This window comes from Apaloderma vittatum, unplaced genomic scaffold (genome assembly GCF_000703405.1).
Source record: "Apaloderma vittatum isolate BGI_N311 unplaced genomic scaffold, ASM70340v1 scaffold39586, whole genome shotgun sequence".
Taxonomy (NCBI): Eukaryota; Metazoa; Chordata; class Aves; order Trogoniformes; family Trogonidae; genus Apaloderma; species Apaloderma vittatum.
The window spans coordinates 28315-55270 of record NW_009720847.1 but is presented as its reverse complement, the minus strand read 5'-3'; the positions used below and the strand labels follow the sequence as shown (position 1 = coordinate 55270).

At 43.6% G+C, this 26956-nt stretch overlaps 1 protein-coding gene across 1 annotated transcript in view; it reads left to right on the top strand.

The window, feature by feature from the left end:
• INPP5A (inositol polyphosphate-5-phosphatase, 40kDa) overlaps window positions 1–26956 on the top strand; it is a gene marked incomplete at its 3' end in the record, with an annotated part of 57224 nt that overhangs the window by 8116 nt on the left and 22152 nt on the right. The window contains exons 3-4 of the mRNA XM_009871132.1: window positions 1004–1123; window positions 16706–16790. Coding sequence (XP_009869434.1) covers window positions 1004–1123; window positions 16706–16790 — 205 coding nt within the window. The remainder of the gene's footprint in view (window positions 1–1003; window positions 1124–16705; window positions 16791–26956) is intronic.

Genomic DNA, 26956 nt, shown 5'->3' with positions numbered 1-26956 from the left:
TGAAATTTTACAAGTTTTGCTGGTTTTCTGAGGCTAGGTCCTTCGAGGAGTGGCTGAGGGAACAGGGACCAGCTAGTCCAGAGTAGAGCAGGCCGAGGGGAGCCCTCATGGCTTGGCACAACTCCCCGAAATCCAGGAGGCTGTGGCGAAGTGAGGCTGGTCTCTTCTCCCAGGTAACAAGCAATAGGACAGGAGGAAATGGGCTCAAGCTGTGCCAGGGGAGATTTAGACTGGACGTCGGGGAAAAGCTCTTCCCCAAAGGGCTGTCAGGCCCTGGCACAGGCTGCCCAGGGCAGAGCTGGAGTCCCAGCCCTGGAGGGATTTCAAACCCGGGTAGACCTGGTGCTCAGGGACACGGCTCAGTGGTCACCTGGCAGCGCTGGGGTAACGGTTGGACCCAATGATCTTACAGATCTTTCCAACCTGAACAAACGATCCCATGATGATCCTCCTGGTGCAGTCCGAGCTAAAACAGTCTGTGTCCTCTTCCTCGCGGGAAGTGCTGTGCAGACTTACCGCTATTATCTTGGCATTCTCCACACAGGGACAGATAAGGAGCTCAGTGGTAGGATTTAGTCTTTAATGTCAGTAAAATTCTCCTGTCAATAGCTTTTCATTTTGTTTATTGCAAAGTCACAACTCTGCTACATATCTAGCTTTATAAACTTGCAGTCGTTTGTTTATGCATTCGATTTGGTTTAAAAATGTATTGGCTTGTCTCTGTGAATTGTAATTGACAAACAGCTTTTTGTTTTCATATTACGCATATTTTAAGCAAAAGCCTAGATGCTGTCCTACCTTTGGATGAGTTGTCATAAGTTTGATGATAGTCTTTGACCACTTTCTGATGACGATAGCTTAATTTGCACATTGCATGTGAGTAAATATTAAGGTAACATAAGAGAGAATACAGTAAGTGTTATTATGTTGAATGCTTTGCTGATGCAACAAATGTTTTTTTCTTTTATCCTGAATCATTTTATTTTTTCCTTTTTTATCATAGTGCCTTTGACTTGGTAAACATTCATCTTTTCCATGATGCTTCCAATTTAATTGCTTGGGAAACAAGCCCATCGGTTTACTCAGGAATACGGCATAAGGCTCTTGGCTATGTACTTGATAGGTATGTATTAGCCTTTACTAGCCTCTTTCAATCTTCTGTGTTCGTAAGCAGTGTGAAAAAGATGTTTCAAAAGGCACACTCAGAAACATAGAGATGTTTATTCTATGAACTGAAAATGGTCACTTCTTATCAGAGTTTTCTAGACCGTGCCAATTACAGATCAGTTTGTGACACTTAATTCTTCTAAGCTAAATTGCAGACATTGGAGAATCTCTCTGAAGTCACCAGAACTTGTAAAGGAGGTTGATTTTTCAGATGTGTTAGCTAGATCGGCTTCTTGTTAGTCTGCATGGAATCTAATAAAGTTGCCATTCAACTACATTTATAGTTACAGAATAATAGAGTAATTCTGGTCAGAAGGGACCTCTGGGAGCCTCTTGGGAGCCTGCTCAGAGCAGGGCTGACTTAAACATTAGAGCAGGTGTTCAGGGCTTATCCAGCTGAGCTTCGAAAAGCTCCAGGCGTGGTGATTTTCAGCTTCTCTGGGTCACCCATTACTGTGTTTGGCTACTCTGATTTTCTCCGTAAGATCTAGTCAAAATTTCCCTCTAAGCAGTTTGTGTCTGTCGCCCTTCATCTTTTGGTGTACGTTGCTGAGAAGACTCTGCTCTGTCTTTTCTGCAACTACCAGATGAAGCCAGCAACAAAATCCTTCCATGTCCATCTTTTGCGTAAACTGAGCAAATCCAGCTCTTTCAGCTTCTCCTCAGAGGTCATGAGCTCCAGCACCCTCAACGGTAAACCTGGGGTGTTTTAATCTCAGTCCCACCGGAGTGCAGCTGGCAGCTGATACTTTTCAAGCAGCCACTCAGCGTTTGTGTGCAGTCACCACTGTCATTAACAGCATCGTGGTCTATAATGGTGTTGGAGAGTTGATCCGTCTGATGGGTGATGCAATATGGAGGGTAGTCCCAAAAACACCCAACAATTTACATCTGCCCTGATTAACAGTTTTAAGGTCAGGAAAAAAGGACAACTTACTCTTGAGTAAGAAAAAACGGTTTCTGCGTGGGCATACTCTGGCAGCGACGTGGGAGTTGCAGACACTCCTGAACCAAATCAAGTCTTGCGTTGAAAATGATCTGCGTGCGTGGCGTTGTCATTATTCCCTATGTAGATTTTCACTGTGAAAGGTTCTGAAATGCAGAATGGAGTACAAATACCTTTTCAGTCACGTTCTATCCAATGTTTTATTTCTTCCTGTAAGTTTTGTTTTATTTAAAGACAGGCAGATACTGCAGCAAAAGAGACTGCTTTTGATGCTGCGCCTAAAGAAGTGCTTTTCCTGTGCACCCCAGCAGAGGGCTAAGTAGGAATTTCTCCAAAACAGGCGTTTATTTTGACTTTCGGGGATGATACAAGGATGAACAGGAAAAGTCCAGTATGACTGTCTTCTCTTGTATGGCTTGTAAAACCTGTTCAAAGCATCAGAAGACACTGGAGGCAGGTGGAAGGTTTGCAGATCGGTAGCGTGCAGTGGTTTATAAAGAACCCGTGTTTAGGGGACAGGGATGCAGCAAGGTCAGTGCAGTTTGAAACTCAGATTTTTGAGTTCTGTTAGGTAGAACAGTGTGGGAAAGGCCTATTTTTATTTCATTTTTTCTTGGCTCCGTTGGCCTCCTCTCCTTTTCTTCGACTTTGCGCGAGGGAACTTTAGCAAACCTGTAAAAGCCTCTTGCATTATTTATTGCATGCTTGTTTACAGCATACAATGTGCTTCATTAGCTAAATTCGGCTCTGGACCTCCCACGATGCCCTGGCGAGGGTAAGGTAATAGCACTGTAGTATTAGTGTGAGCCGTGGGTCAGAGATGTCATGATGGTATATCATTAAAATGTGACACTGCCAGAACCTGCCCTGACTCCCCTGTCCTTAGAAAAGCAGCCCTTGGATTTTGGGTTGCGCGCTACTACTGAGAGCCGGCATTCAGCTGAATTGTTCATTTTGAGGGAGCAGCCAGCCGCAGATCCGGACCTCCATAGTGAAATGATGGGCTGCCTGGCACAAAAGGGGAGTTCTGTAAGAGCAGTGAATAATGGGAAACCCCTTTCATCGGCATTGCTAACCTTTTGGCAGCCACCAGCAAACTCTATTCTGATCTGCTGATTGGGGAGGACAATACACTGAAGCTCACTTTGAATGAATGCTACCACCAACAGTGTCCCCATTCAGAGGGTTTTGGGAACCATCTTTGACCATTGTCTGCCGTCACTCCTTCAGACACTAGGAAAAGGGAAAGTGAGAGCGTCTATAGGGGGAAAAGTACTTCTTTTCTTGGCTTTAATCTCTCTTTAAAGCTTCATAGATCTACATTTCCAGCTGAGCTACTGGAACTATGCAGTGTCAGATAAATACCGAAGAGAGAGGTTTCAAGCTGAGCTTTTAAATCCCCTTATCTGCATGAACTAATAATGCAGATTTAGTGCTGTTAAAAACAGAGACTGATAAGTCTTTTCCTTTAAAGCCTTTAAACTGCTAAAGAGCATTTAACAGCGATGCAGTTCAAACCCAGTGAACAATACTGGGAAGGAAAACAGTTTAATGAGCTAAACCTTCACTGAATGAAACAGAAACACCTTCTCACAGTTGATTCAGGTCGCTGGGGGAGTAAGTGAAAGCCCGGTACTGTTCGCGCTGCATCTTCATAAACATGAGTTAAGCACAGCCTTTTCATGTAAGGTGAAATCATCGCAGGAGTTTGAACTACAAAAAAAGAAAGGAGTTTGCAAATAGTGCTCATAGGCATTGGTTTAAATCATCAGGGAAGTTGGTTTCCCCAAAATTATCTTAACTACCAGGTTTCACCACGCAGGCAGGAAGCTGCAAAGCATCTCTAAATGACTGAGAAGGGGAGGGGTTGGGGTGAAAAAACAAAGGAAAACGTGTCAAGTGAATGATTTAAAGTTGCCGCTAAAAGTTTTCTCCCGAGGGATCTATTAATAATCATAATAGCGTGTTTGGGGAGTAGAAAGGTTTAATCTTATAATGGTGTTCTGAAGTGATTTAGCTTTAATAATGCTAAAAATTAGTTCTGTAGCAAGAAGAATGCTTTGAAAGACAGCTAGCTGGTATGGGCTGAGCCAGATTGGGTTTGATATTTGCTGTTTAGGAAGTGTGAAGAAAATGTGGTCTCAGATAGACTCTTTAAAGACTGAGAGAGTTGGAATTACACCGGTGTTAAGCAAATATTTGCTTGTATATTTACAAATATATACATGACATATATGTAGAAAATTGGCATGTGTCATGGGTCTTTGTCAGCACTAACGTAAACCCAGTTACATCGTTCCAGATAGACAGAGATAGCATCAAAACTGGATTTGCTGTGTAAATGACGCTAAGAACACCTGCTTTTTATTTTGTGAGGCAAAAAAGTCTTACAGGCCCATTTTGGATAATTGCCATGTACAATCACATAACGCTTGCTTTTTTGCATATTCTGAATTTGGAAGATTTAAGCTATACAGGAGAGTAAGAAAAGAAATGCAGTTTACATTTTAGTTTTGTCTTCCGTACTTCTGCTGTAATTAATGCTTGTGCATAGGTCATATAAGGGAATCAAATTGGCATATTAGTCTTTAGGTGCTTCCTGGGGAAAAGTGACTACTGAATTGAATAGCCTGGCTAGGGAATGAGCAGAAGCTGTAGGATAGGGTCCTTAAAAATATTAGAAGAGAGTTTGCAAGGGACGGGGACGTGGGATGTTAGCCTGATACTGTGGTCCTTGATGTGCCAGCCATTTAAACTTCCTGAAATTATCTAGAGCATTCAGATCCGTAAAATGAATGTGTTTTTTTTTAAAGAAAGTGACAGTGCTCTTCTGTTTCCCTATTGAAATGCTCCCTGGCCTAGTTCAACAGAAACATTTTTACATTACAACTGTGAAATCTTGGCATAAAGCTCCCCTTTGTGCCCTTCATTATTTTCTCACAAATATAGTCCATTGTCACATAGCTGAAGTTAATTTGATCAACATTGGGACATTTAACTTTTATGTCCGGTCAAAGGAGCTGTTTCATGCTCATTTTGGGTATTCAAAAGAAATGATTGCCAGAAAAATAATGTTACTATTAACAATTCAGAGCAATTAGTTTCCCAGGGAGAGGCGATGTGATGCACCGGCTCCACACAACTATTCTTTGTCATTTTATGGATGCTCATCAGTCAACTGTCACATCTTCTCAAAGACCCCTCCAATCTAAATGTTTCTCTTTGGGCTTTTCCCAGAACTAGCAGCTGAATGAGCAAAAGAAAAGCCACTTAGTTTCTAGGCAAAGGAAAACTTCTCTCTAAAGATCTGGGTCATTTGAGAAGATCCTCGGAGTAGCTCACTTCTTGGGGAGGGGGGAATTTCTTTTAATTTTATTTGTATTTTGCAGCAGTGATTTTCACATCAAGTGAAAACTCTCTGTAATCATGTGCCTTCAGACGGTTAGTGAAATTTGTGTGTTCGGATAGAATGCACTCCCAGGGCAGATAAACCTTCCACCCAACTGTCTGCTAACAAAGGTTTAAAGCCCTAGATCGCATTCAGAAAGACAGCTTTTCATTAAACACCCTGAGGCTCATCTCATTAATATTCAGTCATCCCCCCCTTTAAACTAAGGTTAAGTGCTCTCAAAATTAGTGTGTTTGTATAATATGCTCTGTAAAGAGTAAATCCAGCAAAATTGTCTTGTTACTTTCAACCTGTCAAATACAGTCCAAGACACTTTTTCCTTGCTTCTGCTTTTAATGCTGGCTTGAGCTGTTGCGTGTTTTATGCATTTGTTAAAAAAGTCTAACTCGTAGGTCCTTCCTATGTATTTTCAGCATTTGAGAGTTGGGTTTTTTAAAATAGTAACTGAATAGGTTAGTAATTAAATTTGCAGCATTTATTTTTCAATTCATAAATTAAAGATATTTTTTTTTCTCACGGTAGAAAAGAGAACTGTACAAACCGTAGCAGGTTTGGAAGCAAAGACCTTACTGGAAACTCAGCAATCCAAATTCCAGAACTTTAAGAGCTTGCCGGTGTCCCGCAGAAGGGTGTCACTTAAAAAAAAAAAAAAAAGTGGATACACTAAGTCACTCTTCACTTTGCCTAATGCAAATCGAGTTGTGGCTCTTCCAGAAGAAATGCTGAAAATAAAAGCCCTGAGATTTCCTGGAGGGATTTTCCCAAAAGCAAACTCCCTGTCCTGGGCGTGGGTCACAAGAGGGATTGCCGTGCCGGCTCGTGAGCTGGGGCAGCGTTTGGTGGCACACGAAGCCTCCGCCTCAGAGGACTTGAGCTCCTCTTTGCCTGTTCCCCGGTCACGCGTTCTCCTGGAGCTGCCCCAGTGGGCTGCCGGGTCTGTGTAGTCACCCAGAACGGGTGTGACCACAGGCTGGAGCGGATGTGTTGTGAAAAAACACCACTCCCGGGAGAACTTGCATGGTTAAAGGCAGGCAGCTGGAGAAAAAAGAGAATGCCTCTTCAAGAAAAAAAAAAAGCCCCCAAAAACTTGTTGCCTGCTTGATTTTGCTCTGAAAATGGCCCTATATGAGAATGTGCAGAATGCGCCACATTCCCAGTGAGCTGTATTTCTCTTTTTATTGTCATTTGTTCCTTAGAGAGTCTGGAGCTGGATAAAGAGCAGTCATTAGTGTCTAGCTAAAGGTGACGCTTGCATCAGCATTCGTTGTGGTTTGTGTCTTTTGAAATGTTCTATCCTATAGCCATATAATCTTCCAGAATAGCTGTAATTCAATTAAGAAGGATCTCTATGGGCTGTTGATCCAATTTTTATTCATTTGCAGAGAAATGAAAATAAATTGCTATTGTGATTTTATTTACAATGCTCGCTGTAAGATGATGCTATGAGCGGATAGTTATAAAATGGAGAAATGGTTTGAAGAGCTACGTTCTGCTTCCATCTGAGCCCGTGGGCACTAAGCCTGGAACCATCCTTCAGTGTTTTTACCCCCACCAGCGGGTAGGATCGCAGCGTGGGAAGGTTGTTGTTGAGTCTTGTGTTCTGTGTCCTGGAAGGACGTATTCTCCTTAACGCGTAAGTAGCCGGGTGCATGTCCAGCATTTGTAGCCACACATCTGTCCGTGTGAGTGCTGAAGTGGTTGTTGACAGACCGGGCAGATGTTCTTCACAGACTGACGGGTAAATAGCTGCAACTACTTCTTCATCTTTCTCCCATCGCCGGAGGGTTGAAGATGCAGCTCAGATGATTCAGTTCCTTGCTCCCGCAAGGCAAACGGCCCTTCTGCCCTTCCCCCCGAATCCACCAGGACTTGTTTTGTTCGGACCTGATGTTGACAGCTTCAATTTTTTGAATCGGTGTGCTCTTTTCAAAGAGAGGGCTTTTCCCCTTCTCTTTAGCCCTTCCAATGTCTCCGTCACGTTTGGCTCCTCTCTCAGCGCAGCAGCCTGCTGCCGTGCCACTTCCAAAGGGGTACATGCCCGAGCTGACAGTGACGTGTGTGACACATGGCCAGACAGCTTTCCTCAGCCTCAAGCATCTTCTGATCCTCTGCGAGTGAAGTCTTCCTGTGTTTCTAGTAATTTGCATCACCCTTTTCTAGAAGCGACTGTTTTTATTTTTGATTCCCAGTCCCTGGGGGCCAGGCCGCGGCACAGGCCGGCGAGGGGAGTGCCGGTGTTCCCAGGGTGCCATGCGTGGCACGGCCGGTGTCCCGTCCCCCCGCTGTCCCTGTCAGCCACGCCACCGTCCCCACAAGGTCAGCTGGGAACAGCGTTTGTTGCAAGGCTGGCGAGATACAAATCTGGCAAGATTTCTGAACCGTTCTGCCGCCGTTGCCATGAGCTGTTGAGGACATGCGGTGCCTCCATTCTGAATTCTTCCAGATTTGTCACAAGCGATACTTCTCCTGGCCTTGCTGAGTTCAGGGGCGAGTATTCTGTTGCTGTGTATCCTGGTTATTTTCTGGCTTGCTCCTTGCACGTTTAACACTAAGTGAACACAGGATTTTTGCTTAGCTCCCCCATGTCCAAGCCCTGCCAAGCAGTGGGCAGGAGTTGGACCGTCCCAGTCTTCGTGCCGTTTAAGATGTGGCAGGAATCCTCTTGTAACCAAGTGCTGCAAACATGGAGGAGTTCCAGAAGTTATGCAGCAGAATTTTCATCTTCCATGATAAAGGAAGATTCAAAAAGATGTGCAGGTTCTCTGGTTTCTTCTTCTTGTTTTCTCTCACATCAGATGAAGAGCAAGAAAATACTTGTGTAACGTAGCACCAGTGCGTAGCAATGTATTGTTCTGTACCAAAACTGACAAGTACCTGCATCATTATACATGGCTGCTATTTCATTAGGCGAATGTCAGTGTCAGGTAAGATCATGGTTTTGTCAATATAATGAAAATACCAGTCAAGTGAGGAAAAAGTCACAATTTTCCAGCTCTAAAAATTGATTTTTATTGCTCTTCTTGTAATCCTTTCTTTGGATTAAGTATTTATTATTGATGTGGTCTTTCTTTTAATCTTAATAGCTGCTGACATTGTAATTAATTAAAAAATACAACATTTTGGCCCAAATGGCACTATATTGAAATTAAAAGTGGACATCACATATTAGTTAAACAGCCCTGGCAAATGTCTTGAGTGCTAAGATGATTGCCTCAGCTTCTTGACAATTCCCTTCATCTTGCTCTATGCTGCTTGACCTTTTGAGATGTTTTGGTGTTATTAATAGGTTTTAGCTATTATATCAGAAAGAACAAGGCACAAAAATATGATAAACTTTATCTTTTTAATGGCAGTGCCACAACTCCTTAGGCATGCCAATGAAGGCACTTACATTACACCTTCTGAGGCGCACTTAGTCACCAGGTTACTTATTCAGAATTGATGGGGATTTTTCTGGAATTTCTCTCATGTGTGTATCTGAGAGTGCAGACCAGCGCGAGGGGGACGCTGGCCCTGCTGCAGAAGGGGGGCAGCACGTGGAGGGGTGGCCGGGAGCTGCTCCACAGCTTTCTCCAGCACCTCTGCTGGAGGCGGATCCCCCACCAACCAGTTCTGGAGATGCAGGTCTGCGAGCTGATCTCTGGCTAAAACTTATACAGGAAAACGTAGCGAGGATAGGAACAGCGGAAATCTGAAAGGCCACACGGCGATCCCGTGTCGGGTTTTGTACAGCCCAGCCCTAGCGTTTCCCTTCCCTTGATCCTCGGTTTGTTAAGGTGGCTGTGGTGGAAGACAGGTTTCACTGTCGTCGTTCCTTGACTTCCCACCAGAAGTCACTGCAGGAGCTGTTGTTACTTCTGATGTCACAGACCTAAGGAAAAGCAAGCTGTGTGATCTTGTCATCCATAGGTCACCTGCTACCTCCATGCTAGCTCCTGCCTCCCACCGAAAGGTTGGACAAGTCACTTTCTGCTTTTTTTTTCTTACCCCTTTCTAAAGATTCCTCTTTGGGGTAAGATCCTCTCTTGTCAGGGAAATGTTAGTTGAGCCTGCCTTTAATTCCTCTGCATGGGTAATGTGCAAAAATAAAGATTGTGGAAAGATACTGTCTTAATCCGGAAGTGATACGAGAAGTACAGAAGCGCTCATATTAGCTAGTATTTTGCTTAAACACATTTAATTATTATAAAAATTTGGTCATTGAATAAAGTATGGCCTGACCCCTGGATTGTTTCTTCCCAAGAAACGTGGCAGCGTCCCTCGTTCTCCCCCATTCAGCCTGCTTGGCAGAGCTGCAAGGTTTTTGTTTCGTTTTGTTATGTTATTGTTGTGTTTAAAAAAAAAGAAAAAAAACAAAACAAAACCCTTGAGCCCCGCTTTTCAGCGGTGTCAAGTTAGGATGAATTGGCCAGGGAGGCATGTTTATAGACTGTGTGAAGAACTTTGTCTTTGTGTGGGAATGCTGGTGACACTGGTCTGGCTTGCCTGAATGAACTGCGATGACGCGGCTAATAAGGTGTCCTGCTGCGCGCCGCCGCAGCCCCGCTCAGACCTCCCACTTCAGGCCATTCAGCTCCAGCTCAGTGTAGCTAATTTTTCCCATTCCCCCAATTCTTTGGGCCTCCTTACAAACAGAAAAGTCAACTTTCACACCGAGGAGAAGATAAGTGCTTTAGGAAATAATCATGTAAACAGAATGTTACCTTCTGACCTGATGCTGATACCTTGGTCTGGGACAAAACCCAGCTGGCTATTGCATTAGACATGGCTATTAAAGGAATAATGCTGCTGATCCTCCTTACAAAGTGCCCTGAGAAATGGTTTAGCCAAATCACAGTGCCTCTTGTCACACTGAATCATGTTCAGCTGCTCCCGTCCATGACCAAATTGCTGATATTTAGCCCCTTCCTTGTCTTCTTCTTTCTTGCAGCAGTATGGGAGGGGGATAACTATGAAAGCAGGGGAAAGTCGGGCATGTTTCTCATTGCCCTATTCTTTCCTGGCTGAATTTCAGTGCTTTGAAATGTATATACGGTGTACCACATAGCTGTTATAAAAGAGGGTGCATTTCATACCTGAAGGGAACCTGCAGGAAGGCTGGGGAGGGACTTTTGACAAGAGTGTCCACTGACAGGACAAGGGGAAATGGGTTTAAGTTGAAGGAGAATAGATTTAGATTAGATCTTAGGAAGAAATTCTTCAGTACGAGGGTGGCAAGACTTTGGAATAAATTGCCCAGAGATGTTGTGGCTGCCCCCTCCCTGGAGGTGTTCAAGGCCAGGTTGGACGGAGCCTTGAGTAGCCTGATCTAGTTGAGAGGCGTCCCTGCCCGTGACAGGGAGGTTGGACTAGATGATCTCTGAGGTCCCTTCCAGCCTAGGACACTCTATGATTCTGTGATTCTATGATTCATAATGTATCTTTAATTGTAACTACTGTAGTGAGTACTTGAAAGTAAATTGCAAAAGGATTTCAGTGATTCCAGTAACAGGGAATTGTTCATTCTAAGACTGTGCTAAGTGATTCCTTTGGGTCTTCTGTGTGGAAACAAGAACTAGACCCACATTGCCAGGGTATTGAGGAGAAGAGGAGCCCGTGCCTCTAACTCATCTTAGTCTTGGTAGGAGCGTGGCAACCGGATCTCCCACCTGGCTGGGAAGAAACTTGCCCCTCACAATCCTTGTGGCTGACACTGTCCTGCAGACTGAGAGGTCGAAGTAATTTGCTGTGCCCTGGGTTCCCAGACCAGCCCCGGGGTGTTTGTCTCTGCCCTGGCGTTGGTTCCACTTCTCTCGGGGTTTCCCGCACGCAGGTCCAGCAGCCCCCGCTCTGAGCTGGGAGGTGATCTCGCAGGCAGGACAGTCGAGCTCACGGTGAAGCTGTTCAGTGACGTAGCTCAGAGCATTTCACAGTTTTCCTGTAATTCTCCTGGTGCACCCAGAAAACCAGGTTTTGTGCCAGGTCTTCAGGAAAATGTGCTTAAAAGCACTGGGGGGTGCAGGTTGCTTTGCTAGGAGGGCTCCTGGCACAGCAGAGAGGTCAGATTTCCAGGGCAGACACAGCAACCTCTTCTTGGCTTTGTAGAGCAGCTCCTGATACCCAGTGTGAGGCAACCCACAGCTGTTAGACCTAAAGAGGTATTAAACTTGCTTGTTTTGCAACAAAGAAATTGCTGTGGTAATTTAACGTCAATTTATGCCCTTACTAGTGCAGTACTTTATAAAGTACACTTTTATAAAAGAGGATGCATTTTATAAAGTATCTTTAATTGTAACTACTACAATGAGTACTTTTAGATAAATTACAAAAGGATTTTGGTGATTCCAGTAACATGGAGTTGTTACTTTACTCCTTTAAAAAAGTGTGACCCGTGTATCCAACTCCTTTTGGCATGAGAATGTTTAAGCATGCTTTGATGTGATTAACTTTGGGAACTTTACTTGAAAATTACAATTACTTGAGGGGTCTAAAAAGCTGTTCAACTCTCTTTCAAAGACTCTGGTCTGCCTCTTATCAAAACAACAAACTTTGAAAAGAAGCTTAGAATAACCCAATCAGTCTAGAAGTTCTGTTGTTTGTGGAACTAGTAGAGGAGAAATCATCTGTGGCATTTATATTCCTGTGCTTTAAAGTTTAACAAGGTCATCGGTAAACCCAGCCATAAACGTGCATTTTTTCCAGTGGTCCTTATTTGCCATATTGAATTTATTATTTTGATTTCCAAAGTGCACAGAAGTAAAAGATATTTCTTTGGTGTGTTCTAAGCGCAAATCAACTCTTTTCCTGTAAGTGATAGCTTGTGGAGCAGGAGCAGAGGATTAGAGAAGTGAACGTGTTCTTCCAAACTTCTCAAAGGGAAGACTTGCCTTTCTGAAGGGAAGGGCTGTGACCTATCTGAGAAGTTTTCTGGTTTACTTGCATTAAGTATTGACTGCGTCCTGGTTGCCCATCATCTCTTGGTGGCCCTGCATAGGGCACAGCAAGCACCACAGTTAGTTAAAGCATTGATCGTCTCTTGTTTGCTCTTGCATGTAGAGCTGTGGAAGTGGAGCATTTGTAGCTTTTCTACGGTCAGGAATTTTTTATCTGAGCCACCTATTTTGTCACAAGCTGTTACGAAAATTTGCGCAGGAAGGAATGGAGCCTTCAAGTAGGTTGAAGCCCTTTGGGATAGCCTGATAGTCAGCAAGCGCAAGTTAAAGGAAGTGACACTGTGTCTTCCCCCTAAAAACGTGAAGATTAATGCTGGTGATAGAGGTTTGGCTGCTTTCTTTTCCTGTGATTCAGATTTATCACTCCGTTGACTGATTCATGGCAGCATTTTTAAAGGATTGCTTGATTTGTGGTTAAAGGAAGGGGATTGTTATAGAAACAAATAGCGAAGTAGAATAACGCAGGTTTTGAAGCCTCCTTAGTCCACATGCAGGTACTCCTCCTTGTTCTAAAACCTCATCTTCTGAGTTCTCATTTGCTTGTACGTGCTTGAACTGTATAAATCCGTGGCTCAGAGCACAGAACCAAGGGGAAGGGAACACTTCTGTTTAGCTCTTGCTCCAGTCCGGACACCTTCACTGTGTCCTTGGTCCTGGCAAGGCTCACAGACTGTTGCAGCTCAATTTTGGTCCCAGCCCCTCCTGTGCTGGGTGTTTTTCCTGCGGGTTCCTGGCAGGGGGGAAATACTGCTGTGCTCTGCTTTATTGCCATCTCCTTGGCTAACTTGGAGTCTGATTCTAAAAGCACAGTCAGGAAGATCTGTTCTTGTGCCAGTGATTCAGTGCACTGCTAAGTACTTCAAAATGGAGCCATGGGAGTACCAAACTGCTGAAATAATTCTAAGATTTGGGAACTCTCAGACTGCTAACGAGTTCCAATGGCGAGGACAGTAGGTTACACACACGGATTAAGTTGAGCCATTCAAAACATATTTTATTGTTAAGTATCCCAGGTCACTTAATAAGTACATAAATTTGTACATCCCTTGCTGTACCACTGCTGGTAATTCTACTGTACACCTACATTTCACCACTTGTGAAAAGGAGGTCTGTCAGAAGCCACTGAAAGCATCGTTCTTGAGAAGGAACGTTTGGACTATTTTAGTTCAGTCTATCAGGAGACATTCTGTCTGAAGTGCCCAACAAGACAAGCTGCAAGGGGAGCAACTGGTTAAAATTATCAATTTTAAGCCTGGCATTGATTTGTATGCAAATCATGTTTAAATCAGGTAATGTGTGAGACTATGAAATGATTGAATTTTAACTAATTGAACAGAAACAGACTAACGGGCTGCTTTGTTCTTTGGTTAGGAGACAGTTTAACTGGCTATTTTTGGAATAGTCTGTTTATTTGGAAAATCTGTCTTTGCATAATACAATCACAGGCATCATTCTCATAATATCAATTTGTTTGAAGAGGCCTTCTCTAGACCTTGATGTCATTCCTGCAGTATCTGTCATTTCTTTGTCAGCAGTAAATGGCAACGAGCAAAGCCAAAGCTAAGATATGAATCAGGAAAGTTGGCAAAGCAAAGTCAGGTTTTTTCATGTATGTAAGTTGCATATCAGATCTTGCGATGATAGTGTTAGCGAATCGTGGTAATGTAAATGCTTTAACTTTTAAGTTCTCATTTTCCTTTAATGAGCCGTGAGGCACTAATCAAACTGATGTTGTATACAGGTCAAGAGTGACAGGTTTTTCTCAGTGCCTGCTGGGAGCTGACAGTAGACAGTATTTATTAACAGCACCTGCAATAATTTGTCAGCTGAATGGAGGATTTGGAGATTTTCATACCAGATAAGTCTTTGCAAGAGATTTTGCTTCGAACAGTCACTACTTGTGGTAGTTTGACCCTGGCTGGATGCCCGGTGCCCACCAAAGCCCCTCCATCACCCCCATCCTCAGCTGGACGGGGGAGGGAGAATAAGACATGAGGCTGGAGGGTCGGGATAAGGACGGGGAGAGCACTCGGCAATTACGGTCATGGGCGACACAGACTGGACTTGGGGAAATTAATTTATACCAGTCAAATCAGAGTAGGATAATGAGAAATAAACCCAAATTCTTAAGCACCTGCCCCCCACCCCTCCCTTCTTCCCAGGCTCAACTTCATCCTGATTTCTCCACCTCCTCCCTGCCAGCAGCGCAGGGGATGGAGAAAGGGGGATTGGGGTCAGCTCATCTCACATTTCCTCTGCCTCTCCTTCCTCTGCAGAGGGAGAACTCTTCACACTCTTCCCCTGCTCCAGCCTGGGTCCCCGCAGGGCACAGCTCCTGCCAGCAGACCTGGGGCTCCTCTCGCCAGGAGCTGCTCCAGCGCGGCTTCCCGTGACCAGAAGCCTGCTCTGGCGTGGTCTTCCCATGGTGTCACAGCCTCCTTCAGTCACCCACCTGCTCCAGGATGGGATCCTTCATGGGCTGTAGGTGGACCTCCATGGACAGCCTGCCTCAGCATGGTCTTCTCCATGACTCAGGGCAATCTCTGCTCTGGCACCTGGAGCTCCTCCTGCCCCGCTTCTGCACCGACCTTGGTGTCGGCGGGGCTGTTTCTCTCACATACTCTCTCTTCTCTGCAGCTGTGGTGGCTGCTGCACAGCAGGTTTTTTTCCCCTTCTGAAACAGGTTATCCAGAGGTGCTCCTGCCATCGCTGATGGGCTCAGCCTCGGCCAGCAGCAGCTTTTGGAGCCGGCCAGCCTCAGCTCCATTGGACACAGGGGAAGCTTCTGGCACGCTCTCACAGAAGCCGCCCCTGTAGCCCCTCAAATACCAAATCTTGCCACGCAAACATAATACACTACCTTAGGTCCAATGCACACTAATTTTTCAGTAGGAAAATATTCCTTATGCGATAGATTACTGTTGAATAAATGTGAGATGTGTTTAAGGGGAGAAGCAGTATCTCACTATAAATCCAATGTTGTATCTTTCTTTACACCTTTGGAAAGACTGAATGCATGTAATGTATTAAAACTTTTAAAGCCATTTGAAATGAATGCCTCCTTGCTGGGCAGTGCTGTTCCAGGAATCCTACTTACTGTGACTCACTTTGTCATCCTTTACTTATCTGTACCGGTCCCTGCCTCTGCCTCAGTGGGGGTTTCTGGCATCGTAACTCTTACATATTTAGTCATTCCCAGAGTGTACACAGTGTGTTGCCTTGCATTTGTTCCTTATTCCTTATGTGTTGTACATCTAGCACACCATCACAGGTTTTTGTGTGGGTTCTCTGTGCGTGTGCTTTGTAGCTGTAGCAGTTGCATTTCAGGTATTTCATACGTTCCTCAGCAGGTGACAGGAAATTAATTGTATCGATTCCTGTTTTGAATCAATGGATTTCCAAATGCCAAGATCTCTGGAAGCATGTGGAATTGCACATTGTCAGAAATACCAGACAATTGTTGTTAGTAATATAATAACAATTTTTAATAATGTGAGATTTGAAAGATGAACAGTAATGCCTTATCTCCCTATTAAGTACTGAGCAAAGGCTTCAGAAAAAAGTCAGTCTTTACTCCATACCTGGAAAGATCACCTTTTAGGTGTTAGCTACAACCTCTGTAAAAATCTGCTTTGAACAAAAACGAGAACTGTCTTTCAGAGACCTGTAACCGAGCCAGGAAAAGACTCATAGATCAGTCTCTGTCTGCTGCGATGACTGATATTCAGCACTAACGTGTCACTTTGCATGTAGTTCTTGGGGTTCTAACAAATGCTGGTAAACGTTATGATCTCAGTCTTACCGATAAGTAAACTCAAAGGTAGGCATGTTCTGAATTTGCCACTAATTTGGGGTTCTTAAATTCTGAGCTGCCCAGCCCAGAGCCATATAGTTCAACTTCCAAAGGTGTGCGGTACCGCCATGAGATGCTCTCAAGATTTCTGTGATGCCCAGGTGCTGGTTTTGCATTATTTGTGCTAAATGCTGCATGCTTGCTTTCCTCCACCTTGCTCTTTCAGCCAGGTGGGGGAAATCTAATGCATTATTTTACTGGGGTTGGAGACAGAATTGCCCAAGCAAAGAAAATCAGTCCAAAAACATGATTCATATATTGTTCCAATATAAACCAGTAGTTCTGGTCGTTTCAATGATTGTTTCTGAGATTGTGCTTAGAAGATACGTGTATTTGTGGATCCTCACATATACATAAAGCTGAATGACAGGTTTGTTTTGTTTTGTTTTGTTTTTCAGAATTATAGATCAGCGATTTGAGAAAGTTTCGTATTTTGTCTTTGGAGATTTCAACTTTAGACTGGATGCCAAAGCAGTAGTAGAGGTAGGACTTCTATTTTTCTTTTCTTGTAGACCCTACCAGGTTTTATTTCTCAAATATTCTTTCCTGTGGAAAAGCTAAAAGTGAGTTAACAAACTAATCTTAATATTGATATCAGACTTGGCTAAGAATGCTTTTAACAGGAACATCTGACAGGTAACTAAAAATTGCTGCTGTGAATCCCTAAAGCAATTAAGAAAAACACAGCTCCCAGACTGCATTTCTTCTCGGTGGTAGCGTGTCAAGTGAGTATCGGCGGCAGGTGTCAGTGGACAGCAGAGTCTGTGCCACCGGTTTGTGGTCCTGTATATACAAAGGAGAAAATGTGTGTCCCCGTCTGAGGTGAGACCTGGGGTCTTCCAAGTGTGTGCAGGAGTCTCATCCCTTGGCAGGCGTGCGGAGTCCTCGCGCAGAGTCTCTTTGGGCTTCAGCACAGGGTACCGCGCTCCTCTTGTATGTTTGTGAGGTTTGCCCTGCGGTTAGAGCTCCCAGTGAATCTCACGATCGTTTACTGCAAGTGCAGTAAATGCAGATTTGTATTTCTATCAGTGGAGAAAACAGAGAGACATTTCCTAAATGTCTGTGACAGAGCTCCACGCTTCAAGAATACAGGCAGATGTTTGTGCAAACCTTTGTGACAGTATCATCTCGGTGTGGAAGGGTGACTGCAAGATTTGTGTAAAGCCAGGGGGAATGCAGTAACCCTTTTTCATCGTGAGTGGAGATTAGCTTGACTTTCCTGCTGGAGCTCAGCTCTGGGTAACACGGGGTCAGAAATAATATCCAGGTTGAAAACTAATTTAATCTCAGGGTTTCCCCACTTTAATTCTCAGAGGTACTGTAGTGTCTTTCTGGTGTCCTTGAGGATAGACGTGTGTCTTCTAAACCAAAAGCTTTTATTTTGTAAATCAAGCAGCAGGAGGCAAGAGGCCTGCGTGTCACAGGCTGGCTGCCCCTCGTCCAGCGCCGTGCAGCCCTTGCTTGGTGTTGATTGCTCCTTCATCTGCTGAAAACCAGGAGCTTGGCATTACAGCACTGCGTATGCAGCTAATAGCTTCCTTCTTGGAGTCCTTTATACATTACAATTGCTAGACCAATGGACTTCAAGCATAATTGAAATGAAATTCAAGTCACTGGTTCAGAATGTGCCACTTCACATATGTTAAGGACAGAATCCTGCTCTGCTACACAGCGGTTACTACAGTTACCATCGATGTTTATGGATTACTTGTGTTTGAAATATTATGCCTGTTTGGTTTTTATTCACTATTGGTGCAGTAGTATTACTGAGAACGCTCCTGTCTGAGAACACCTCTATCAATCGTGCTGCGGCAGAATTATCTCCTACACCCAGTAGTGCTGAAGGTGCTATAAGTTTTTCCTAACTTACTAACTGTTAGCAGTCTGCAGGATTGAAATTGCAGAGAATGTTTTCTTTATTACCGATAGATTAAGATTCCAGCATTTAGATCTGGGAGTTTCAAAGCAATCCACGTGGAACAAAACACGTCACTAACCGTAGGTGATGCATACTGAGTGAACTGCACGACAGGTCGCAAGAGTACAGGTGATGCTTAGTCCTGACACAGCTCTTTTCATCTTATCAGTGTCTTACCAATGCCAATTAATGCTGTTGCCTATGAGTACACAAGGTGCAATTTGAAGAGGAATTAAATTTGTATACCCGTTCTTCCTGGATAAGGTGGGTGCCTGTGTGAGGTTAAAAGCATTAGAATAATACATATTTCTGTTGCTTTTTTTTGCAAGTAGCATACCCCCTTAACCTGAACTTCACCCAACTACTTCACAACATTAATTAAGCATAATTAAAGTTGATCTAGGAAATTTCACATGTAATTTATGTACGGACAATTAAAGTCATACTGAGCTTGTTTTGTGGTCTTCTGCCTTTGATACAGTTTAAAAACAGGTATGTCAGAAGATCCAAAAGGTGATTGCCTCATGCCGTTTTCTACATGGAAGTGATCATCCAGGCCACGTGTCTTTGCCAACGTCTGAACACCACCAGCGCAGTCACGAGTGACTCAGTAGTGAGCAGACAGCACCCTGTTCTGACAGTCAGATCTAGGCTCCTCGGAGACACATCAGTTTCTAAGGTGTGATTTGGAAGGACACGGTTACAGACCACCCCTAGGAGGACTCATTCTAGATAGGACCTAGTGGTTTGATTACATGTAAGACCCAATCCCAAATCACTTCACTGGCTAGTTCATAAATGGTGTTTCTCAGCTGTGCCATTTCTCCAGAGCTGGCAGAGGGCAGAGGGCCTTGGCCAAGGCCGTGCACAGCTGGCATGGGCAGAACAAGGACAGAAATGGCCAGAAGGGATGGCTTACAGGGTGCTCAGCGCCAGCCAGAGCCTCGGCCGGGGCTCATGGAGGAACCTCACACTCCTAAAAACACCCTGGACCCTTCTGGCATTTTAACCATATGCCTGTGCAAACTGACACTAATTGTTCTTCCGTCACACTACACAGCTGTGTAGTCAGTACTGTCATCTTTGTATATATTAGTAGATTTATCTCTGCTTTTCTTGCTGATCTTTTGAACTCTGGCTTGAGACCACAAGGTGCCGAACGCCTGGACACTAAGACGCTCTGAGCAGTATGTGTGTTGTAGAAACGTAGACACCAAACACAAAGACAGAAGTGTATGCCTAAAGCATTTCTCAATTAAGCCATTAAGAGGGAAAATGCGAGAGCTCTTTCAGATGTGGAGTGCAGACACTGAAGTGCAACGTGCTAAATCAGGTGCCAAAAGTGTTGTGGTTATTAATTCATAATTAATAGGCAATAAATCATTATATATAATTTATTAAACATTTAATGGGAACCTTAGTCTAAAGTCATATTGATTTCCTTGCTGGGAAAATCTGCTTTACTGTTGGGGGAGTAATCTGGGGGGGGATCAATAAAACAGGTAGAGGCCTCTGGCGATTCCGAGATCCGTGTGTGCATTAACTAGGGCATTGTCCAGAGGGATGAACTGGCACGAAATAGGACATCTGTAGCATAGCAAGCATTGCAAATACAATTGTCTTACAGTGGATTTCAATTATAGCTGGAGCGTAATTTGTAGATTGGCACGGTGATGTTCAGAGCAATACCTACACCTCAGCCATTTAAAGCATTTTAAAGCTGTCCTCAGCCTGAAAAGGGCCACTGATAAGGTCTTGACTTAGTCTGGTTTTCCTGGGCTGGCCTGTGGTTCCCAGTACAGGGAGTGTACTGGAACTACAGCCTTTATCCTGTGGTCTCGGACACCCGTGTGCTCCAGCCGTGAGCCCGGTGTCGAGCGCTCGGGCGTCTCTCTGCCCGGTGCTGCCCCGTCCCGGCTTGGCTTTGGCTGCGGGATCCCCTCAGGTGTGCTTGATGCCCCCCTCACCTTGGGACATCCTAAAGCCCCCAGCCACCATCTACCTAAAATAAACCTACAGAAGTGGAAATGCTACCAAGAGTCACTTGTAAAGGTTCAGTATATGCTAGAAGTGTCTCCAGAAATAAACCTTGTAAGCAGGAAGTGTATCCAGTAAGGCAACACTTACAAAAGGTTTTGATCATTTTAAGGTATGCTCTAAGACCTTTTTTTTCTTTTTTTCTGATTGTCAACTGAATTCAGTTATTCCTGCATATGCAAAGCTGGCTGAGTATTTTGCTGCTGTTGAAATCCCAGGATTTGCCCGCCGGGTTTTTTTTAGATGCTAGATTTTTTGAGAGGTACATCATTCTAATTATTTGCCTGCTGCTTCCGGGTATCTTGCAGCACATCTATTCCCAGCGTGTTATGGAAGTGTTTACAACATACACGGAATTATTGTAAACATATATATTAGTTTGACTGTGTTTTCTGATACGTATCAGTTTCTCTGCAGTGTCTCTAATATGGGTATTGTCACAGCATTTTATAGAAACATAAATCTGTGATGATCTTGGAGTAGAGATGGTTCTCCTATAATGTTGCCAGAAGTTGTGCTCTCCCTGTGTTTTAAAGGTAGTACAGACAGGTCACTTGTCATCTTTGCGCTTATCAGAAATACATTGCAAATTTATTGTAGTGTGTATGATAGAGGTAGTTTTTTCTATTTCTGGAAAAATATCTTCTAAAATTCACTTGAAAGGAAATTTGATGACTTTAAAGGAATCTGCAGCAGCGATGAGGTATCCTGTAGGCTGAAATTGAAGGGTATTCCAGAATTTTAAAAATTATGAGTTCGAGTTTTGGTTCTTCAGAAAAGGTAATAGGCTAGATGCTTAGAGGTTCTGAAGTTAGACAAGACCAGTTGGCTACCATCTCAATAGAATAAGGGTGCCGAAATCTCCAAAGCACGTTAAGAGTAGAAGAAAGGAACTGAAGTTTGCAGAGGGATGAGGGGGGTTGTTACAAAGAACTGAGGAGGACAGGGATTTTATTTTGACGTGAGAAATAAAGAAAGTAAGTTGCTGTGGGTGAATGCATGGAGGAAGTTAATTCTCTGAGAGCACGCAGCTTCTCACCACTGTGCCTGCTGTGGGACCACACAGGCTGTCACACTGGGACGGCTCCAAGGTGGTTCTAAGCTCCGCTTTTTTATATATATATTCATTTATTTTTAAGTGAAACATCTTATTATCGTATAATATTTTTGTTAAACTCTACAGACACTTGCCAAGTGTAAATGTGGAAGCAGAATCAGTCCCATAAATCTCTCCATGCCTCCTCATTTACATGGATCTATGGAGGCACAAGTGGGAGGGTCGTGACCCCCGCCAGTAAATTTATAGGGCTGCCTATGTGCGGGCGTCCCACGCAGGCTGTTATTTTGTGACTTTAACATGCAGAGGTGCCCTTTCCCCTTTGTTTGTTAGAGCAGATGCTCAGAAGGAAGAGAGGGCTCCCATTCTCTTTCGGCCAGGCACGATGCTGGCCCTGGGTGGTTGGTGCTGAGCCATCAGCCGCACCCTGGCTCTGGTTCCTTGCGCAGCCCCAAGCGCCCGGCTCAACACGTCGGCCATGGTCCGTGGCAGAACCGCTTCTGCCCCTTGGATGCTCATGAGTCAGTGTACCAGTCCTGCTTTATTTAAATCATCAGTCATGTGTTAGGTGGGTCTAGACCAGGGAAGAGTATTTCTGCTGCCAGCTGGCCCTGGGAACAGTGTATACTAATCTGAGGCTTAACTCTATTTTCATATTTTAAGAAAAAACCACACAAACTTATCCATGGAAACTCTTACCTATAAATATTTCTAATCCTGTTTGTCCGTCTTGGGAAAGTACAATCAGGCTTAATAAACTGAGCTTATTTTGATTGTTCAGGCATAAAAACCTGTTTCTGGCTGAGACTGCTGATTCAGAAGTCACTTAAGGTTCCTTGTACTTCCAAGGAAAGAAGAAAGGTAGTTGTGTGCTCCTCAATTCCAAGAATTGCAACTCAGGAATATAAAGTTCAGTATGCAAACCGTAGGTCTTTAGGAGAAGGTCTCATTAATCACAAAATCCATTTGCTCAAGGTAGGCCATAATCTTCGCTTGTATCCAGTAACAAGTTTTCATTTTTCCCTCAGGGAAGGTTGCTTTGTTAGAGTTGATAGTAACTTGGTATCCTGGAGAGGGATGACATGATCATAGATGAGCATATATAACGGTAGCAACAGAAATGCTGTTTCAGGATTCCAGTAGTTTTGTCCTACAAAAAGCTTTCAAGCTCTATCTGCAGAATAAGAAGCAAACTCCTTGTCTTAAAGTAGGAGTTCAAGCTTGTGCACCTTCCTTGTCTACCTAACGGGTTATGTTCAATGAAGATAGTTCCTTTCTAGACTCCTGCCAAGCAGTTTTCTGATAAGCCATAACTGGAATTGCTGATTAAGTGTTTTTTAAGAGGTAATAACTACTCATAAAGAAGTTGCGTATCTGGCTCCATCATTCACTTGCATTGTGCCTCTCTGCCACCTCTGCCCATTTGACTTTATATTATCTAGTGAAATAGGAACAACTTCATTCTGGTGTGACTTTTTAACTTCTAGCACGTTGCTAATGCTACGATGAATCACATAATTTTCGTTTGATCGTACAGTCTTGGCACGCCATGGTCTTTCATTCTGAAAAGGGCAGTGGTGGCATCCTGTCTTTCTGTGGAGCATGCGTGCGCCAGCGGAATTTCGAGGAGCGCTTGTGTTCCCCCTGTGACGCGTTTGTCTACAAAACACGGACCTCCTCCTGGAAGGCATCTCTCCCGCTCTTTTGAACAAACATCTTTTGTTAAAAAAAATAGAGCTGATGAACAGCTTCTTATATCCAGGTAGTTGATTTAGATCTTATTCAACTCTGAAGAAATAGTTTGAGCTCGCTCGTTCCGTTACAGAGCCCTGTGCTTTGTGCAGGAGCCGGGATCTTTGCCAACTCCAGCCGACAAATGACCCAGTGGTAATTGTCGTCAAAAAGGTTAATGGCGGGTTAGGCCATGAGCAGTGGTTTGGAAACCTGGTTCTGGGTGAAGTGGTGAGGCTGTGGGTGGGTGTGGAGACTTGGTTACCTTCTCGTCCTTACAGGCGCTTCCCTGAACTAAACCAGGCTGTCGGGCAGGACGAGCTCCTGCTGTTCTCTGTCGGTACTGGTGTCACCCCACCTCACCCGGCTGCCGTCACGCACCAACGTGTGTGTGTGTGTTTTTCACCTACGTGTTATTTGCAGAAGATGCTTGAAATACATCAGTAAAAGTGTGTGTAAGAAGCGCACATTCTTGTTGTGGTTTCTTTTTTTAAATAGCGACTTTTTTTGTTTGACAAGTGAGCATTCAGGAGAAATTGGTAAAGTTTAGCTGCATTAAAAACAATGACATAGCGCAAAGCAGTAAGTGTAGATAACCACGGGCATGCGCAATTCCGCCTCCCTGTCCAAAACCAAACCGGACTCTGTTACCTTGGCCAGGCAGGGGTGATGTGCAGATGTGTGTGCACACACAGTTTGGATTCCAGATGCAACTCCTGCGGAATTCCTCAGTGCAGGATGAGTGAACGTCTGCTCTGTGGCAGGGGGTCTGGACAGCCTAACGTGGCATCTGAGGCAGTAAAGTATTTTCAAATCGTATTCTGTACCTTTGGAATATTGTTCTCTTTAACACAGTTTATTTTAAGAGTATTTTCAGAAAACAAACTATGTGACATTTCTTCTAGCTATTGCTGTGTATTTTCCTCAGCAATTTCATAAATTAAAGCAAAAATTTAGAAACATTTTTCTTTAGTAAATCCATATGATAATGACGCTTGCCATTTTAAGCATTTTTATAATTTCCATAACTACAAATTTAATGTTTGTTTCCTTGTAAATGTGATCTATTTCAATGATTTGAAATAATCTGGCAGTTTGGGGTTTGTGACCACAAATAACCATTCCATTTAGTGTGGCAGAAAATGTATTACAGTTGGAAAATTAATAAATTGGAAAATGTTTAAAGTGGGTATTATGCAAATTGCGTTCTTTGAAGCCATTTCAGCATAGTAATGCACTTTCAGGGAAACACTGCTAAAGGAAACTGTAACATTAATGATCACAGATTACACAGGGGCTGTGTTGGCTGCAGTATTTACAAAACAGTTGATGTTTCAAATGTGTAATGGAGGAGGTAGAAGGAGCTAGAAGAGAGGATGTATTGGAAACCTGTTCTTAGGACATGTGCTCTTTCTAGTTCATGGGTCTTGAAGTATGGCTGGAATTCACTGTTGGCTTTGCTCTTCTAACTAGGCTATAAACCTATCTGCTGATGCTGATTCGCACCTTACTTGCATCTTACAGGTCATTTAGTCTGGAGGGAGCCTCCTGAGATCTAGTCCCTTCCCCTGCTCAAGCAGAGGCACCTGGATCCGGCTGCACCGGCCCATGGCCAGTTCGGGTTCGGTTATCCCTACAGCTGGAGACTCCACCAGCTGTCCAGGCTGGTCGTGTACCGGTTTTTGGTATTTGGGCATAGTTAGATTACTTTTTTCTCCTTAGAGACCCAAAATCTAAAAGAAGCCAAACTCATATTTTGTACACATTACATGTGTGATGGCAGAGTAGATACTGAAGATGCACATAACAGTAAATACACTTTTTGGGGTGATCTGTTAGTGGTTTGGGGCTGACCTCAAACTGCTTTGTAGCCGTGAGTTGTCAAACATAGTTGGAAGGATTGGAAATACTGACACAGTGAAAACTATCAACAGCTAAGAAACTTATTTCTGCCTATCTTAGACTTACATCAATGTTTGTAAGTCTGATCTTCTGTCTTTACTGCAAGAACTGCAGTTGTCTAACAGCTCATTTTGGATCAGCAAAAGTGCCGTTACACAATGCTTTAACATTGCAGTTACACCTCTTAAGACACACAAAATCTGACTCATGGACAAAAAAACCCAAAACTTTTAAGCTATTTCTGAGAGGAGGAACAAGTCATGTGGCTGGTTGCTGCATTGAGGAACTGCAGTGAGAACAGAGCCTCTTCCTGTAGCTCTTAGAGCAGGACAAAATAAAGAGGTCTGCAAATGCTGCCACAAGCAGACCTCTTCTTACAAAAGCAGCAAATTAATTAAAACTTGACTAAATGTTGACTGAATCAGGATTATCGAAACCTCATTATGTTCTATTAGATCTTTAAATAGTTAGGACAGAAAGCTTCTAATAATACAGTGCTGCAAACCATGCAAAAGAGCCCTTTTGTGCATGTATGAAAGGGATTGTTCTTTCTTTCTCGTGTTCTTCAATTAATGTGTTCTCTTGCTCCATAGTGGCTAGTAGTTCAAAACTGTAATAAGGTTCCCTTCTTCCTCCAGTAAGTGATATTAAGCCATCGCTATAAAAGGAAAATTATATTGCTTTGTTTCTGATATAGACGTATCATGGAATAGTATATTCTTAATAGCTTATAAGGTTCAGATCCTGTTTTCATTCCAGTTTGAAATGTGCACAAGATCCTGGGCAGGTTTCATCTTCTCAAATAGTTCCTGCTAAACAACTTGGTCTCCTAAAGATTTGAACTTTCTTTACGAGCTAAACTGATTTTAGGAAATGCTGGAAACAAAATCCTGTGTAAAATGAAAATGCAGTAAAGATTTATTAAATTGAAATGTGTAAAACCTCAGGTCTAATAAGGACAGTTTCATTAATGAATGTAAATTGCAGCAGCCCATCTGAGGAACCTGCTTAATGTTCATTATAAATTACTCTCTTAGACATTGTGATGAGTTTCATATTGTCGCCAGACTTATAAAAGCATGCAGATTGCATCCCCAAGGGACTGTATATTTACTTAACAGTGTAGTTAATTGCAATTATTTATTTTCCAGTGATTGCAGATGGCTTCTGCATTAACAATGTATGTGGCTATTAGGAATTATTCAATTACCTCTCTTCTCAGCGGTCTTAAGTTGAACCTGAGCTCAGATTCTCAGAGGTAAGTCAGCAGGGTATGAATTCACCATGTTCCTTGGCTTTCTGCTGAGGCCAAAACTCTCTAGTCGTAGTCCTCTCAGCAGAGCTAGCTGGAGAAGTACCGATTACCCATCCCGGCACTGATTTTTTGACATCTTCTGTTCCATACTGATGCTGCCACACTTATTGGCAAGATTCACAGGAGGTTAATTAAATCCATCTTCAAAACAACGAGGGGCCAATGAGCCATATCCTCGTTGCAACAGTAAATCAAGTGATGCAATTGTTTCTACTTCCATCATAGATAAGGGGAGAGATGAGTGAATGAATTGTTCTCTGGCTGCCTCCTCTGGGGCCCCGGAGGGTCTAGTAGCATGTGGTCGTAAACCTGCTTTTAATTTGTGGCTACAGGAAAAGATGACGCTGTTATCAACAGGCAGAGGTCTCGCGCAGCATCACGATGTGAAGGATGACACTGTTCAAAAACCGAATGGAGCCCTATTCCAGCAGGGCTTAGCGTCTCCTCCTGCTTCAGATGCAAATGAATACAAACACGGTTACAGAGCAGAACAGAAAATTTGGCACTGCTCGGGCTGTAATTAAAACGTACGCAAATTAAAGACAATTATCTTGTGCTCTCTAATAGGACTGAGCGTCGTTAAACTAATTAATAATGCAGTCTGTAAGCTTGACTCTGCCGCTGTGATGTTGGGAGGGTGTGTTTCACGCCTTGCGCAGCAGCGGCCGGCAGCTGACAGGCTCAGCTGG